General features: G+C 43.1%; 1 protein-coding gene across 2 annotated transcripts in view; it reads left to right on the forward strand.

The window, feature by feature from the left end:
* GATB (glutamyl-tRNA amidotransferase subunit B) overlaps window positions 1–15,714 on the forward strand; it is a 79,817-nt gene that overhangs the window by 22,228 nt on the left and 41,875 nt on the right. For both annotated transcript variants that reach the window (XM_079770891.1, XM_079770892.1), the window contains exons 3-5: window positions 9,901–10,014; window positions 12,622–12,820; window positions 13,244–13,366. In XM_079770891.1, coding sequence (XP_079627017.1) covers window positions 9,901–10,014; window positions 12,622–12,820; window positions 13,244–13,366 — 436 coding nt within the window. The remainder of the gene's footprint in view (window positions 1–9,900; window positions 10,015–12,621; window positions 12,821–13,243; window positions 13,367–15,714) is intronic.

The following is a 15,714-nucleotide window of genomic DNA, read 5'->3' on the forward strand; positions in this document are numbered from 1 at the left end:
ACGCCGCCTGCCCAGCTCTGAGATCAGTGATGGACCTGGGCAGGCAGGTGTCCTCGTCCGTGATCTGTGATCGTGGACCTGGGCAGCCGGCTGTGGGCGTTAACCCACGCCGCCTGCCCTGCTCCGCGATCGGTGATGGCGGACCTGGACAGCCGGCTGCAGGCATTAACCCACGCTGCCTGACCTGCTCCGTGATCGGTGATCGTGGACCTGGGCAGCCGGCTGCAGGCGTTAACCCACGCCGCCTGCCCAGCTCCGCGATCGGTGATGGCGGACCTGGGCAGCCGGCTGCAGGCGTTAACCCAGGCCGCCTGCCCTGCTCCGAGATCGGTGATGGCGGACCTGGTCAGCCGGCTGCCGGCGCTAACCGCCTGCCCCAGTCCACCATCATGGCTTGGATCTCATAGGCATGGGTGCTGCCCTTTCCCCCGCCATCTTTGCTGGTTTAACGTGTATATTTGCTCCTGGTTGGCTGGTGGGCGTGGCTGGTGGGCGTGGCTTATGGGTGTAGCGAAGGTGCGGTCAATTTGCATATTACTGTTTTATTATATAGGATATACTAGAGCAGTGGTTCTCAACCTTTCTAATGCCGTGACCCTTTAATACAGTTCCTCATGTTGTGGTGACCCCCAATCGTAAAATTATTTTCGTTGCTACTTCATAACTGTAATTTTGCTACTGTTAATGAATCGTAATGTAAATATCTGTTTTCCGATGGTCTTAGGCTCTACAGCAACGGTTCTCAACCTGTGAGTTGCGACCCACAGGTTGAAAACCACTAGCAGGGTCGCCTAAGACCATCGGAAAACACAGATATTTACATTACGATTCATTAACAGTAGCAAAATTACAGTTATGAAGTAGCAACGAAAATAATTTTACGATTGGGGGTCACCACAACATGAGGAACTGTATTAAAGGGTCGCGGCATTAGAAAGGTTGAGAACCACTGTACTAGAGGCTCAGTGCACAAAATTCGTGCACAGGTAGGGTCTCTATCAGCTGCCAGCTGCCATCCAGGGCCTCCCTTTCCCTGGCTGCCTGTCACCGCTGCCAGCCAGGGGGAGGAGCAGCCATGGGTGTTTGGCCGGCCAGCCCTGCCCTCTGGTCGAACTCCTGGTCAGACTCCTGGTCGACAGGACAATTTGCATAATAGGCTGTTACTATATAGGATTTCTATTACATATGTAAAATTCAAGATAGGTTTTTCTGAAGAAGAAATTCTGCCTCAAAATCTCAAGAGCAGCTTCTGTCCTAGTTTCCAGCTTGCCACATAGACTTCAGACTTGCCAGACTCCACAATCATGTAAGCTGATTCCTTGAAATAAATTGTATGTGTTTGTGGGGGGAAAAAGAAAAGTAGGTTTTTCTTCCTAAATATCTGTGTCCTGAAAGTCTCTTTTAAAGGCTGTCCTCGGGACATTCCTGGGACTGATGAACATAGTAGGAGTACTTTATACAGAATGGCATGTGTCTCTAGGAATTTGCTTTTGACATTCACAGGCCTTGTCCCACCAAATTCGCTATCTATACCAATAGTGAGTACCTAGCTAGCATTTCTTAGAGGTCCTCTGGTTCAAGTCAATTTCTTCTGATCTTTTATATAAAGATGAAAGCTCTTATTTGGGATCATTAGAGCTTTTCACTCATGAAATCAATGTTTCTTACCTCTTTCATTGATTATTCTTGAGGTTTCAGTAATATGAAATAGTTTGTCATTTCCTTAAATCTCTCCAAGTATAGAGCCCTATTAGTGAATTTTAGGATTGGTTAGGAAAGACTTGGCAATCTAAAATGAATTTTAGATTTGTATGGCTTAGCTTTTTTAATATTAATATACTTTTCTTAAAAACTGTAAACAAGAGAAAAACAAATGTTCCAAGTTAACAATCCTGATCCCATCCCAAAGTTTTATTCAAAAAGTATTCAAAAGAACTGATTTTTCTAAAAACTTGATCCCTATGTCTATTTCATGCTTTCATACATCTCTTCTCCACAGACGCTAGTTGAATTTCAAAAGTAACTGCTGTCTTAGAAAACAAGGAAGTCATAGATATGTGGGGGCAACAGTGAGATGGGGGTGAACATTGACTCAAGTTAACTATTTTATAACTGTCAACTTGTTAGAAGGTCATTTCTTTCACTTGAGAAAGGGGGCTTTTGTCAGCCACAGGCAAGCATACAATGTTATCCAGGAAAATTTTGCTTCACTATAAAATGGAAAATGCAATAATATAAACTTCCTGAGACATTAAGAAATATGATCCCTATTCCACTGGAGATATCACAAAAGGTGTTAGTTATCATTTAATGGGGAAATATTATGTTGACATAGTGCATAATCTTAGCATCTGTTGTGCCTTACTTTGGATTGTAAATCCAGACTGATGGACCTTTCCACATTAGATTCCCTTGTCTCCTAGAAAAGCTTACTTATGTAAGATTCGATTGAGATGGGCATCTTGCATTTAATAACACTTCCATTCTGCAACTAGTATTTACTAAATACTAGTCTGTTGAGTAATTTTATTTAATTCACAGAACAATCCTGAAAAATAAGTTGGTTTTTTTTTTTTACCTAACAGATAAAGAAATTGAGGCCGAGAGAGGTTAGGTAAATTGTGCAAGGTCATGCAGCTAACAAGTAATAGAGATGAGATTTCAACTCAGGTCTTTCTGATTCAATTTTGACCCAATTTGTCAATCAGTAGAGGTCTTCTTGGAGATCAGGTTAATTGCCAATGAGTAATGCCAAATTAGTAACTGTTGGGAATGTTGTGAGAAAAAAGAATAGAGACCAGTTAACCTGCACACCCAATCTTGTTTTTTACTGGCTGCCAGCAACTCAAACTTTCTTATCTAACTTGGCTAACTGGCTGAGTGTGAGGCTCCTCAAATGAACACTATAGTAGTTGGGCCATTGGCTTCCAACCCCAAAGTGAAGTCTAAGCAAATCAGGCAGTGTCATGTGAGAACTCTTTTCACCTAGCACAGAGGCAGGCCTAGCGCTGCCAAGGTCAAGGGCTTTTCCTTTTTCCTTCAAGCCCAGAGATGAATGCTAGATCTCAGTATTCCAGTGGTCCCTGGAAAAACAAGAGAGATTGTTCCAGTGCCATAGGCCAAACTGGTCTAGGCTGCCCTCCCCAGGAGGAGACGCAGGAGGAGAATGGGATCCCAAATGAGAAGAATGAGTCTCTGATACTTAGGAGCAAGAAAAGATCCTTGCCCTTGATCCTGATTAGCCTGGGTAGTGGAAATGGTGCAAGAGGACTGGGAATGGAGAGGAGCACTGGAGCTCAAGGACAACAGGAATGACACTCCTCTTCTTCTGAACACAAATTGTTTCCTATGAAATGTATATTTATGTTTTTCTCCATTGTGAAAAAGGGATTTAAACAAGAGAACATATAACATTCTCTTTCTCCTTTTTCCCTAGGCAATGCCCATGTTTAGGCATAAAGAGCATACATATTAATGTGGGTATATTTATGTAAATATTTAATATTTCCATAAAACTAGTAACTTTTGATGGTAAAATTCCACTTTAGAAAAATTAACTGACCAGTTTTAGCAAGCTTAATTATCATAGCTCATGAGTAGTTGTATTTGTTTTGGCTGATGAATAAAGAGCTCAGTGGTGAAAAGGGATGTGTGGGGTGAGGAAATGGGGGAACACTTTTCTCTACCATAATGAAAATTTATCTGTGTGGCAACTTTTGCTTTGAATATGAATCAGAGGGAGTGCATGCTTTGAGACATATTTATGGTTAACAGTAAGATAAAGGCCCATTTTACTGCCTTATTTTCACTTAGTAAATCTTAATTACCTCCTCTTCATAAATTAAGGCATTTATCATGTTATATCTCAGTTATCAGATTTGTCATATGTAGCATTAGTTTCACAGAATAATTCCTTTTGGGCTTTTTGTAAAACATCAACTTATAGTCTTTGTTTTAATGCTCCAGAGGAATTGCTGACTGGATTTTCAGTGAGCACAGTAGTCTTGTCATATTGTCACAGTTTTTAAAGGAGGTACTGATACCAGTTAGACTAACTCTGGTGTCATAGCATCATAAGCTCACCAGTAGAGGGTAAAATAGGAAGAGGAGAGAAATGGTGTGAATTACAGACTATTTTGAGAGACATGTAGTTTTATTCCTTTTAAGTACATCACAAACTATTTCCTGTTATAGGTCCCAGAGACTGGCTTTAGTGAATAGATTTATTTGTAATTAGAATTTGACATATTGTATTTTTCTGTGTATAAGATGCCCCCCACTTTTCCACCCCCAAATTAAGAAATCAATATTTTAAACATAAAACAGAACATATTTTTATTTAGTAATTACTGCAGGTAATGTTTACATACCAGTACTATGATTTATGCAGCATATCACTTTATTAAGCCTCTGTTGCATCCCTGCTCTCTTCTTCATCACTATTAGTTCCAGACATATCGATTTCTTCAACTTCTATTATATCACTGCTATTTTCTGTCTTTATATGTGAGATCATCCTCATAAACTGGCATTTTCTGAGCTAACTTTGTTCATGTTTTCATGGCCAACCCTTTTCTCCTCATGAAATTGAAGCACCATTTTGCCTTTCCTATAAAACCAACAGTGTTCATTTCGTTGCATACATTCTTGCCTGGCATTGAGTAAGCTTGGTTGACACACATAAGCCACTCTGGCGCTGCTCCATAATCCAAGTCTTAAGCCTCTGCTCCAAGTTTGCCCATTTTGCTGGTTTTCCTCTTAAGGCCTTCTTCTTTGGCATCTTAAGAAGTTGTTCTTTCTGTTTGCTCCACTGACTGACCATACACTCAGTGGGAGGAGGCCCGAATTGTCTCTCTGCAGCTCTATTTCCATGCTCTTTTGCATAGCTGATTACATTCAGTTTGAATTTTACAGAGTAAGACAATCACTTACCGGTATTTATCTTTTTATTTTTTGACATCTTTATGGGCTCAGAATGCTCTGGTCCCTGTTGCATCTGTGCATTCTCCACCTCCACCTCCAGTTTCTAGTTCCCAGGTTACCTGGCTTCTGGCTGGTGAGGCCAAGAGCAGGATCTGATGAAAGACTGGAGCGGGGAGGAAAGCAGCTACAGGGTCTTACTCCTTCCCTCTTCTCTGACAACATCTCTGGTAGTGGGTGGGCCTCTACCAGGGCTCCAGCTAGTAGGAGTCAAATCTACCATGTGTCCAGTGTTCTCTTAGTGCCTCGTCCTCAGCCCTGGGGTAGGACTGGCTTCCTGCTGTTGAGAATCTCCTAAGTGGCCTCCCTGTGCCCTCTGATGTCTCAGCTCTTCTATCACCAGTGTAAAGTCTCTGCATTAAATGTGTCCTATTTTACATACTAAGTGATTTCTTTTTCCTGACACATATATTTTATAGAACAATTTTGCTTTCATTTCATAGCTTATGAATGTTGATAAAGGGAATGTTAAATTATCCATTACCTCAGTTAATCAGATGTAGATAATAGGGCAAAGAATATTAAGATAAAATGACTGCCCTCAGGGAGCTCAGTCTGGCTGGGGAGACAGTGCTTAGCAGAGTAAGTGGGAGTGGAGGAGGACTAGACTAGGGTAGTGATGGGACATCCACCCTCATATCCTTTTCCTGACAATGATCTGCCCAGTCTGTCTCTGTAGTCATGAAATTTATTGACTGTCTCATCTCCTGCCTCTACCTATCATACCTTCCTTATCTTTTGATTAAATAAAAGAACTGGCCTCTTTCTGTATCCTTGAAGCCATTTACTTATTTGATAAGGCATTTCATGAGTGTTTGTATCTAGGGATTTTAGAGTCTAGCAATAAAACATTCCCCTGCTAATGGAGAAGGCCTGTAGGTCCACTCATTATCAAACCTCCACATGCCAGAGACTGTATGTTGAGTGTTTGCAAAGTTAAAAGAACATAGTGTTTACCCTCTAGGTGCTCACCATCTGAAAACAAACCTATAGAGATAGAAACTGGCAAGAAAAAAAATGTTAGAAACAATATCTACCTTAACTTTTCTCCAATAGGGTTTGGTTTGTGTTGCTGCTCCTGAGTTATGGCCAGGTGTTAGACTTGAAAGCTTACACTAGCACTCTTTATTCTTTGAAGATTTAAGATGGAATGTACTAGCCTGGGTTCTGGGGCTCTTACTTCCAGGCTCTGCCTCTTATTATAAGTGTCACCTTGGCCAAATGACTTAATCTCTCTAATTCCCGTCACTATCTATAAGATGAGGATCATAATAGTGCCTGCCCTAGGATTGCTCCGAGGATTAAATGGCAAAAGGTATGTGATGTGCATAGCACACCTGCTGACACAGTGCAGTGCATGAGCATGATAAATACGTGTTCCTACAGCCAGAACAAAGTCTCCTAAGGCTCAGTTGAGAAAGGTGTGTTGTGTGAGTTACCAGGTTCATTGCTTTCCTTCCACATGAAGGCTGTTGTGGCTAATCCCGAGATCCTTTGTAGTCACCTTATTTCAATTGCAAAGACAATTCTGGACCATGCTTTCTTCAGGACGAGTTAGTCTTTTGAGTTTTCAAGTCACCTCTTTAATCACATCATACATGATTGGTTGTTGCTTCAGGGCACTTCCAGAAACAAGTTTGAGGCAGGTAAGACCTTTGTGGCAGGTAATACCTTAGAGGAGATTCAGGTATCGCTGCCTCTCCGAAAACTTCCATCAATATCCATCACCTCCCTCCTCATTTGAGTTTCACACCTATTAATTGAGCATCACTATTTTTTAGTTCTATATTGGGCTTCAGGGATACAGGATGAACAGACAATTGCCATTCTCATGAAACTTAGTGTAATGGAAATATATGTAAACAAATTCAATGGACTGTGATGCAAACACAAATGGAAGGGTGTGGAAGGTCAGAGCAGTACCTGGGAAGAATATAAGGGAAGTTTCAGATATTTGATGACATCTCAGTAGATCTTAAATGGATTAAGAATAGGGAGGGTCACCAGGTCAGCATGGTTTGTGTAGAGGAACTGGACCATATGTGTGGGTGTGTAGGGGTGTGATTGGAGATGAAAGTGAAGATGCAGGCAGGATCATGTAAGAGCTTGGCCTTTATCATGTAGACATTGGGGGCTGTTGAGTGATTTTAGGCAACAGAATGCTATAAGATTTGCATTTTAGCAGAATCATCCTTGTTTGGATGGTGAACTTGAGAAGGATGTTAGAGATGCTGGCAGGTTCCTGTTCCCACTGCAGATTTATTAAGGCCAGTGACAGAGCCCTCTTTACTTCTGTATCCTTGAAGCCTAATACTTTTTAGACCCTTAAGAAATGTTGTAGAATAAAAACAGCCCAAGTTGAATTTCCCAATTCTGCATCTATCCTCAGAACATGCTGACCTAGACCTCCATCTGTCATAAGCAGCTTGACTAAGATCATAATAAATTATTTTTGGTTGGCATTCTTTTAACTGGCACTCTCTATTTACTAGCCCCTCTGTGCAACTGTAGTGTGGTGATGATTGATGCTTATAATTCTGACCCTGAAGTACTTCAAGCCTTCTAAATCATCAAAAGCAGATTAAAGTATATTCAATATCACTGCCGTGTTTGTGTGTTTTACTGCATTCTTATTCTTTGGAAATTAATGGTTTATCATGTGTCTGTGTACTCAGTTACACGTAGGCACAAGAGTCCATGATCACCCTCAACTCTCCTCTCTTCCTAGTGCCTGCCAGGCACAGAGTGTTTATTGGCAATGTATGCCTAGAAATAGGCAAGCAAAATAAACCCAGTTTTCTTCTTTCCTGGGAGGAAGCAGGTTGGCCCCAAAGGGGCAGATTGGACAGAGATGAGAGAGGAGGCAGTAGTTGGAAATAGAGGGGCAGTGCTAAGGCAAGAACTGGTACAGACTAGCGAGACAGGCAGTTTACAAGCGAGTCCAGGCTAGGGCCTGAGGCAGGGACACCAGCTTCGCAGTCTTGTGTGCCTTGACCAGAATCATCAGGCCTGAACTTGGCAGCAGTGTCTACCAGTTATATTTGTATTACAGTAACAACTGTTCAGTGAAATGCCAAACAGCAAGTGAAAACATCAATAATTAGAGCACCCTGTTCCCCACACTCACACATCTTCTCGTGAAAGCCATTATCAGTGCAGAGCTGGCAATATGATTTGGCCCAGAGTGCAGAACTCCAAATAGAGGCTATGAGATGGCTGACTCCATTCTGTTACCTGGCTTCTGGGAGAAAAGGCAGGTGGTGGTGTTCCCAGGAGGGAGATTGGCTGTTGGGATTATCTTTTGGGGATTGTGTATTGCAGTAAGTAGAGATGTCTCTTAGTTTTATTGTACAGATTTGTTTTTCAAATCTGTGTTTGATCAACAAGTTATGCCTGTGTCGGGGAGCCTCACTCATTGTCCAAGCCTGGAGAGGCAGTCCCCAAAACACAGGGATTGTTTGTCACCCTCTAGGCAAGGGCACAGGTGGATTTTAGAGCTAGCTTTACCATTTGCCAACTCTGTGATTTTGGGTGAGTCTCTTAGTTTTTCTGGGTCTTAGTTTTTCTTTTTCTGAAATATTGGATTAATATAAGTTCGTTCTTTACAAGGGTTGCTGTGAGGCTGGAATACAATGCTGGATGTGAAAATGCTGAACTGGGAAGCCCTATATGCATAAGAGTACACTACAGATACTAAAGCACATGATAAATATTCTAATAAAAATAGAAATGTTTCATCAGCAAGCACAGTGTCCTCAAAAATTTCCCCAAAGTACAGTGGGGAAAACGAATTAAAATTGAATTTCTACTGTAGAGTAGATGTTCTGGCTGTTACTCTAGCCCAGTGGTCGGCAAACTCATTAGTCAACAGAGCCAAATATCAACAGTACAACGATTGAAATTTCTTTTGAGAGCCAAATTTTTTAAACTTAAACTTCTTCTAACGCCACTTCTTCAAAATTGACTCGCCCAGGCCGTGGTATTTTGTGGAAAAGCCACACTCAAGGGGCCAAAGAGCCGCATGTGGCTTGCGAGCCGCAGTTTGCCAACCACTGCTCTAGCCACTCCACAAGCTCACATGAAATCTCTGTTTCAGAGATGAGGAAATAGCTTCTGGTCTCAGCAGTATATCCACATAGCACAGGTGGGTTGTGGGCCTGGCTCCAGAACTTAGTGCTCCTTCTCCTCTCTAGTTGTCTGTCTTATTCCATCCCTCCCTCCTCCAAAGTTCTTAAAAGCTGTTCATGTCCTTTGGGGCTAGGGAATTGCCATTTCTTGGCCATCCACACCTGTAGGTGGGGCAGGGCGGATCCGGAGGCCCTGAGCTTTAAGAGACCCTGGGGGACCAGCAGTTCGGGGAGAGTCAGGGTATAGGGCACACTCAGAGTTGGCCAGACCTGGACTGAAAGCAGGTATGCCCCTTTCCCAGCCCTTGAGGAAATGGCTGTAGCCCTGTAATTTCCAGAGTTCATCTGTCAAAGTGTGTTTCAACCTCATGCAGGTTGTTTGGTGGGCTGCTTCTTGGGTCCTTTTCCCAGGAATCAGTGCTTCTCATGCATTCTGACTGGCTCCTTGCTCTGCTTGCAGAGGGAGTGAGGTTAAATTTATTCCATGTAGTAACCACTCTGCTGAGCTTTTCTGGGACCCTCCTGTTAACTTTGATGCCAGGGATAGAGGAAAGGATCCCTAAGGTGCCAGTTCATTACCTGCCCAGTGGAACCCACTGCCGCATGCATTATCTTTTATATATATTAAGTTTTCACTGTTCCAGAATAACAGAGCCAGCTTATGAACTGGAGCTGCCCACACAGAGAACCAGAGAGAATGCCTGTTGAAGGGCCAAATTGAATATTCAGGGAGGATGTCAGTGTGTGGGAGAAGCATTTGTTCAGACTGGAGCTGTGTGTCGTGTTTCCATAGGTTCTCAACAGGAGGTGCGTAGAGGCGGCAGTGATGACAGGCCTGGCACTGAACTGCCACATAAACAAGAAGTCCTTGTTTGACAGGAAGCACTACTTCTATGCAGACCTCCCTGTAAGTATGCTTTGTGATCGCCCTCTGTAAGTTCTCAGAGCTGGGGGGGTTGGAGCTGGGGAGGAGGGCTGTGCCTCACATGTTTCCCATCAGAGGTCTGTCCATCGCAGCAGGAAGTTCTGCCCGACCTGATGAAGGCAGGTGCCCCCCGATGTTTACTAGATTGGATGCAATTGTCCTGATTGCTGACTCCTTGCTTACCCTCATGCTTCTGGTGGCTGGCTCATAATTGAATGGGGAGTAGAAGAAGCCGGTGTTCCCAGGCTCAGCCCAGCTGTGGTGTTTGGCGCTAATTGCCTGTTAGGACAAAAGCTAACTCTGGGGCTGATGTAACGGTAAATGCGGTAAATGCGTACTGTAGCTCTGTAGACACAGCGAGAGCTTCCCTCTTTCAAGTTGAAGTTCCCAATAATAGGACCGTCACCTTTGGAGACATTTCTGTCATCTCACAAGGAGCAAGTAAGTGGACGGCAGTAAGCAGAACCATGCGCCTGAAGCCTAGACTCACAACAGGAATCGGCTGAGCAGTAAAGCCAATGTTAACCTGCTTTTTCCTTAAAATTAGGAAGTGTTTTTCTTTTAGAGAAGCCAGTGTGAACTGGAGCCAGTTTTTTTTTTAAATAACATTGAACAGAACCAAAACTGCAGTGTTGAATGAGTTTCCCCAAATCATGTTTCATTTGATCGGAGCCTCTGATACTAAGTATGGCCCTTCTTCAGATTAATAAAAAAAAAAAAATGGGGGTGAGGATATTGCTTCCCATTTTCCTTGAACTGGAGACTGGGGTGAGCTGGTTTTTAGTGGGTGAGAGTGGGGGGAGAATTAAATAAAAAATACAACTAGAACCTGAATTCTCCAGCTGCTGCTTGGACCCTCTGGTTGCAGCCTTTTAGCAGATCCTCCTTTTTCAGAGGATGGAGAGCACGAACTGGCATTTTTACATCTTTTAAGAGTGATAACCAGTTTGGTTAAGGTGGGGGACTTAGTACTATGGGACTAAAAATGAGAAGTTTTGATTATGTGTGTCTTTCTATTCTTTCTGGCCCAGGCAGCTCAGATGATCCAGAGTTAGTGTTGTCAAATATTACATGGGACATACACTAAAAAAATTCATTATTTATCTGAATAAGCAGTTTATTTAAATTATTCTAATTTGAATTTAAGCATCCTGTATTTTATTTGGCAGCCCTACTCAGAGTTTAATTTTTATAAATTGAGACTTCCTTTTTGCACAGAGAATGAGTTGACCTAAAGCAGTGATTCTGAAAGTGTGGTTCCCCAGACCACTAGCATCAGCATTTCCTAGGAACTTGTTAGAAATATAAATTCTCAGGTACCATCCCAGACCTGCAGTCAGAAACTCTTCAGGTGGAGCTAGTCTGTGTTTTGACCAGCCTGCCAGGTGATTCCGAAGCAGCTAAAGTTTGGAAAACGCTGGCTGGGTGGCTAGGAGCACAGACTGTGGAGCCAGACCATCCAAGTTCAAATCCTGACGTTGATGCTTACTAGCTCGATGACTTGGGGCAAGGCCCTTAATCCCTTCCGTGCCTTGTACCTCTTGCTAGGATAGTTGTGAGGATCAAGAGGTGTACCGAACTGAGAACACAGTATCAAGGACCCCAGAAGCTGAAGCAGATGCTTCATCTGTTACTCTCCGTTCTTCTCCAGTTCTCCCTATTGACCTGCTGTCTCTTTAGCGTGTTTCAATGCATGTGTGTATTTGAAAGCAGTTCTTCCTCTCCACTTGGAGGGAGGTGAGGGAGTCCTTGTGATATCCATCAGCATTTTAGTACCGAGTGTTTTCCATTAACTGCATATGAGCATTTTCTGGCTAGAAGAATAAGGAAAGTTGGGTCAAGGGGGGCAGCTGGCACAATTAGTTAGCTTAAAGAACAGGAACAAAACAAGCTTATGCGTACTAGCAACTGCTGTCAGCCGTGCTGAAAGTAGATAGCAAAAAGCTTACACTGCACTTCCTAGTAAGGAGGGTCTGTCAGGAGCAGTAATCAGATGTAGGGTTAGGCTAATGAATTAAGTGGACACAATACATTCCCTTAGAGCAGTGGTCGGCAAACTCATTAGTCAACAGAGCCAAATATCAACAGTACAACGATTGAAATTTTTTTTGAGAGCCAAATTTTTTAAACTTAAACTATATAGGTAGATACATTGTTATTAACTTAATTAGGGTACGTAGTATTTTGTGGAAGAGCCACACTCAAGGGGCCAAAGAGCCGCATGTGGCTCGCGAGCTGCAGTTTGCCGACCACTGCCTTAGAGGCCTCTGACAACGATATTATTGTTATTCCCTCAAATGGTACTTCAGTAGGGAAGATAGGATTCGGGTTGTTTATTGCACCATTATTTGGGGCAGGGGATATCCAGGGAGGGTAAAGGGGGATAGGAAAAGCCAGAAGAGGCCAGGCTAAATTATGGCTGAAAGGCATAAAATAATTTTTCTTCTTTTTATTTTTCTTTTTTTTGTTTTGTTTTTTTATGTTGTATTTTTAGGTAAGTCTTTAGTTTTGTGACCTTAAAAGGAATAGGGAACTGGACCCAGCTTTTATTTGTGGACTGGTGACTATGTAATTCCTGTTTGTGTGCAGGCAGGCTACCAAATTACCCAGCAGAGGCTCCCGATCGCTGTGAAGGGCAGCTTGGCGTACAGTGTCTGTGTGGGGAAGACACGGAGTCAGGTGATCAACAAGACAGTGAGGATCAAGCAGATCCAGCTGGAACAAGACAGTGGCAAGAGCCTTCACGATGACCTGCGGTCCCAGACGCTCATTGACTTGAACAGGGCGGGTAGGCTTAGAGATTCTCCATTAGTTTTCCTCTCAGCCTTCCCTCTCCACTCCAGTTTCCCCAAACAAATTGAGGACACAGGCCCAGAAGCCTGACAGTGGAGATCAGAATATCCGCATTGGTACTGGCACAGCTGATCAGAGAACTGTGATTATTATTGGGCTTGCTAACAACCCACCCCTAACACGAGACAAATGTAGCCGCCTCGTCAGACCCAACAGCTTGAGATCTTAAGCCGACTTTAAAAGAAATGATCCAAAGTTAAAGATTAAAAAGTGAGGGAAAAGAGAGAAGCAATTCCGAGGCTAGGACCTACTTTGAGAGTCCTTCAGTGATGCATGGTTTTCCAAAGATTTCAGCCTAATTTATCTGCTGGTCAGATTGGAGAGCTCAGTCAGGCTGACTCTGCCTCTCGTTTGGTAGGAGTTGGCCTTCTGGAAGTGGTCCTGGAGCCTGATATGTCCTGTGGAGAAGAGGCAGCAACAGCTGTCAGGGAGCTGCAGCTGATACTTCAAGCCCTGGGGACCAGCCAGGCAAACATGGCAGGTACAAGCTCACAAGCAGTGTCCCTCCTTCTATACCTCCTCCCTTTCTGCTTCTCGGGTCTCTTTGCACTTAAGTTTTATTCTCTGCATCAGCTGCTTTGAGGTAGTTTACATCCTTTTTTCAGCTTTTTACATTCCTTATTGTTTTGTGTTGGTTTTTTTTTAGAATTTTCCTTGGATTCCTTTCTGAGCCCTTAACCAAAATAATCACACTAACAACAAGGGTACAGAGACCCTGGGCCCAGGCTTGTGAGATTAGGAGTTGCAAGAGTAGATGCTCTGTCTGGCTTCATGCATCAGAATGTTGTGAGGGTTGATGAAATAACGTGTTTGAATGGTTTCACCTTTCTCAGTGAGAAGACACTGTTTATCCAGAATAACTCAGTTCGTGAGAGCTGTGTGGGTGGCACTTCGTTGTTAGTTGATGCCTTTCCTTTTGGTCTTTCTTTTTCTTCTTTTGGAGAATTTTCATCCATGTGCAGCTGAAGCCAAATTATATAAACTATAAGCCAAGGTTATGATTTCACTAAACTTTAACTTTGAGATAAAATCTTAAATTCAATAGAAATATAGTAGGAAATTAAGGTAAACAAGAAAACCCACTTGTATCCTTGGGATCAAACAAACTATGCATTTTAAGTATTTGTACATTTGACATAAGATTACAAGTACCTGTCAAGTTCAGTTTCTTCATGGCTCGCTCCCTTGGCCCCTTTCTAGTGGTGCTTTGCTGGCCCGGAAGTCCCTGAAAGCTAGTCTCTCCCATTGTTTTCTCCCTATTTTCTGTTCCCAGTGGCTTTTTAAAAATCTTTTGCCACCCACAGAGCACTCCCTGACAGAGTGGAGAGAGGATACAGATTCTGCACGTACAGTTGTTCATCTGAGATCACTGTAGTGGTGTAGTATGGTTCTCCAGAGAAACAGGACCAGTGGAATGTGTGTATGTTATGCATGTATGTTTGCATCTAATGACATTTATTGTAAGGAACTGGCTCATATGATCATGGAGGCTGAAAAGTTCCAAGATCTAGTCAGGAAGCGGCAGGAGAGCTCTTACAAGAGCACAAGCTCCAGGGGAGCGGATAGTGCAATCCAGTTCAGGTCCACAGGCCTGAGGACCGGAGAGCTGATGGTGTAAGTTCCAGTCTGAGCCCAGGTCCAAAGGCAGGAGACCAATATCCCAGCTCAAAGGCAGTCAGGCAGAGAGACTGAATCCCCCCACTCTGCCTTTTGTTCTATTTAGACCTCCCATGAATGGAATGGCGCCCATTCACAGTGGGGAAGCAGTCTACTTTACTCAGTCTGTGGATTCAAATGGTAATCTCATCCAGAAGCACCCTCGCAGACACACCCAGAATAATGTTTAACCAAATATCTGGGCACCCCATGACCCAGTCAAGTTGACATGTAACATCAGCCAACACGAGTGGTCACAGTGGGTGCCCGTAAATACCTCTGATAGTGATGATTCGTCTCCCTGCCAGTTTGTGATGCTGTTTACCAACCTTTTCATGTCATGTAATATAGTTGTATTTTACAAAAAGACTTCTTAATTTGTAATGCCACATTTGTCACATAGGACATCTTACAAGCAATAAATTGTTACATCAGAGCCCTGGTACAAGTTGAACCTGAAGACAGAACTTGCCTATTTGCTATCTTCCTTAGGCTAATGATTGGAAAAAACACTAGCCACATGAGTGAGTGGCTTAAAGGTTAGCTGCCTGCAAGTTTGCTTTAGAGAAACAAGGCTTTGTTTTAGAATAATAAAACTCTCCATTTTAGATTTATGGCTCATGCTGCTTTTACCCACAGAACATAAGTGAAATATGGGCAGGTTGGATGGTTATTCATTCATGCACTAAGTGTTGATTCTCTGTTGCTTTAAAAAAAGATTTTATTATTCCATTCTTCTTCAAATAACTGATTTCTACCAAACTTATGGAATAATAAACAGGCCACCTGTTAGCTGAGAAGTAACCCCATCTGGGTCCTTGCCAAGAGATAAACCATATCGGCAAGAACACATCAATTCAGTGACAGTGACAGCTGAGAGGATTCATTAAATGGCATTTGGTGTGATATTTTTTGTTGCTTTTAAAAACAAACCCAAAGTTTTGCCCGTAGCACAGCAGCAGAGTGGCTGTGATGGTCCCAAAGTGCTGTGGGGAGGGTCTCAAAATCTGTAGTGTCTGCAGGGGTCAGCCCCGACCCTTTTACTCCCACCCCCATGGGACCACTGTGTTGGCACTGGAGACTGCAGCCTAGGAACTGAAGGTCACTCTGGGGAGGACCAGTGGATCCCCAGGGTGCTTTGGGAATGACTCTTAAATTCCTCTGGGTTGTGAT

The sequence above is a fragment of the Cnephaeus nilssonii genome (assembly GCF_951640355.1).
Source record: "Cnephaeus nilssonii genome assembly, chromosome: 5".
In the NCBI taxonomy this organism is placed as follows: Eukaryota; Metazoa; Chordata; class Mammalia; order Chiroptera; family Vespertilionidae; genus Cnephaeus; species Cnephaeus nilssonii.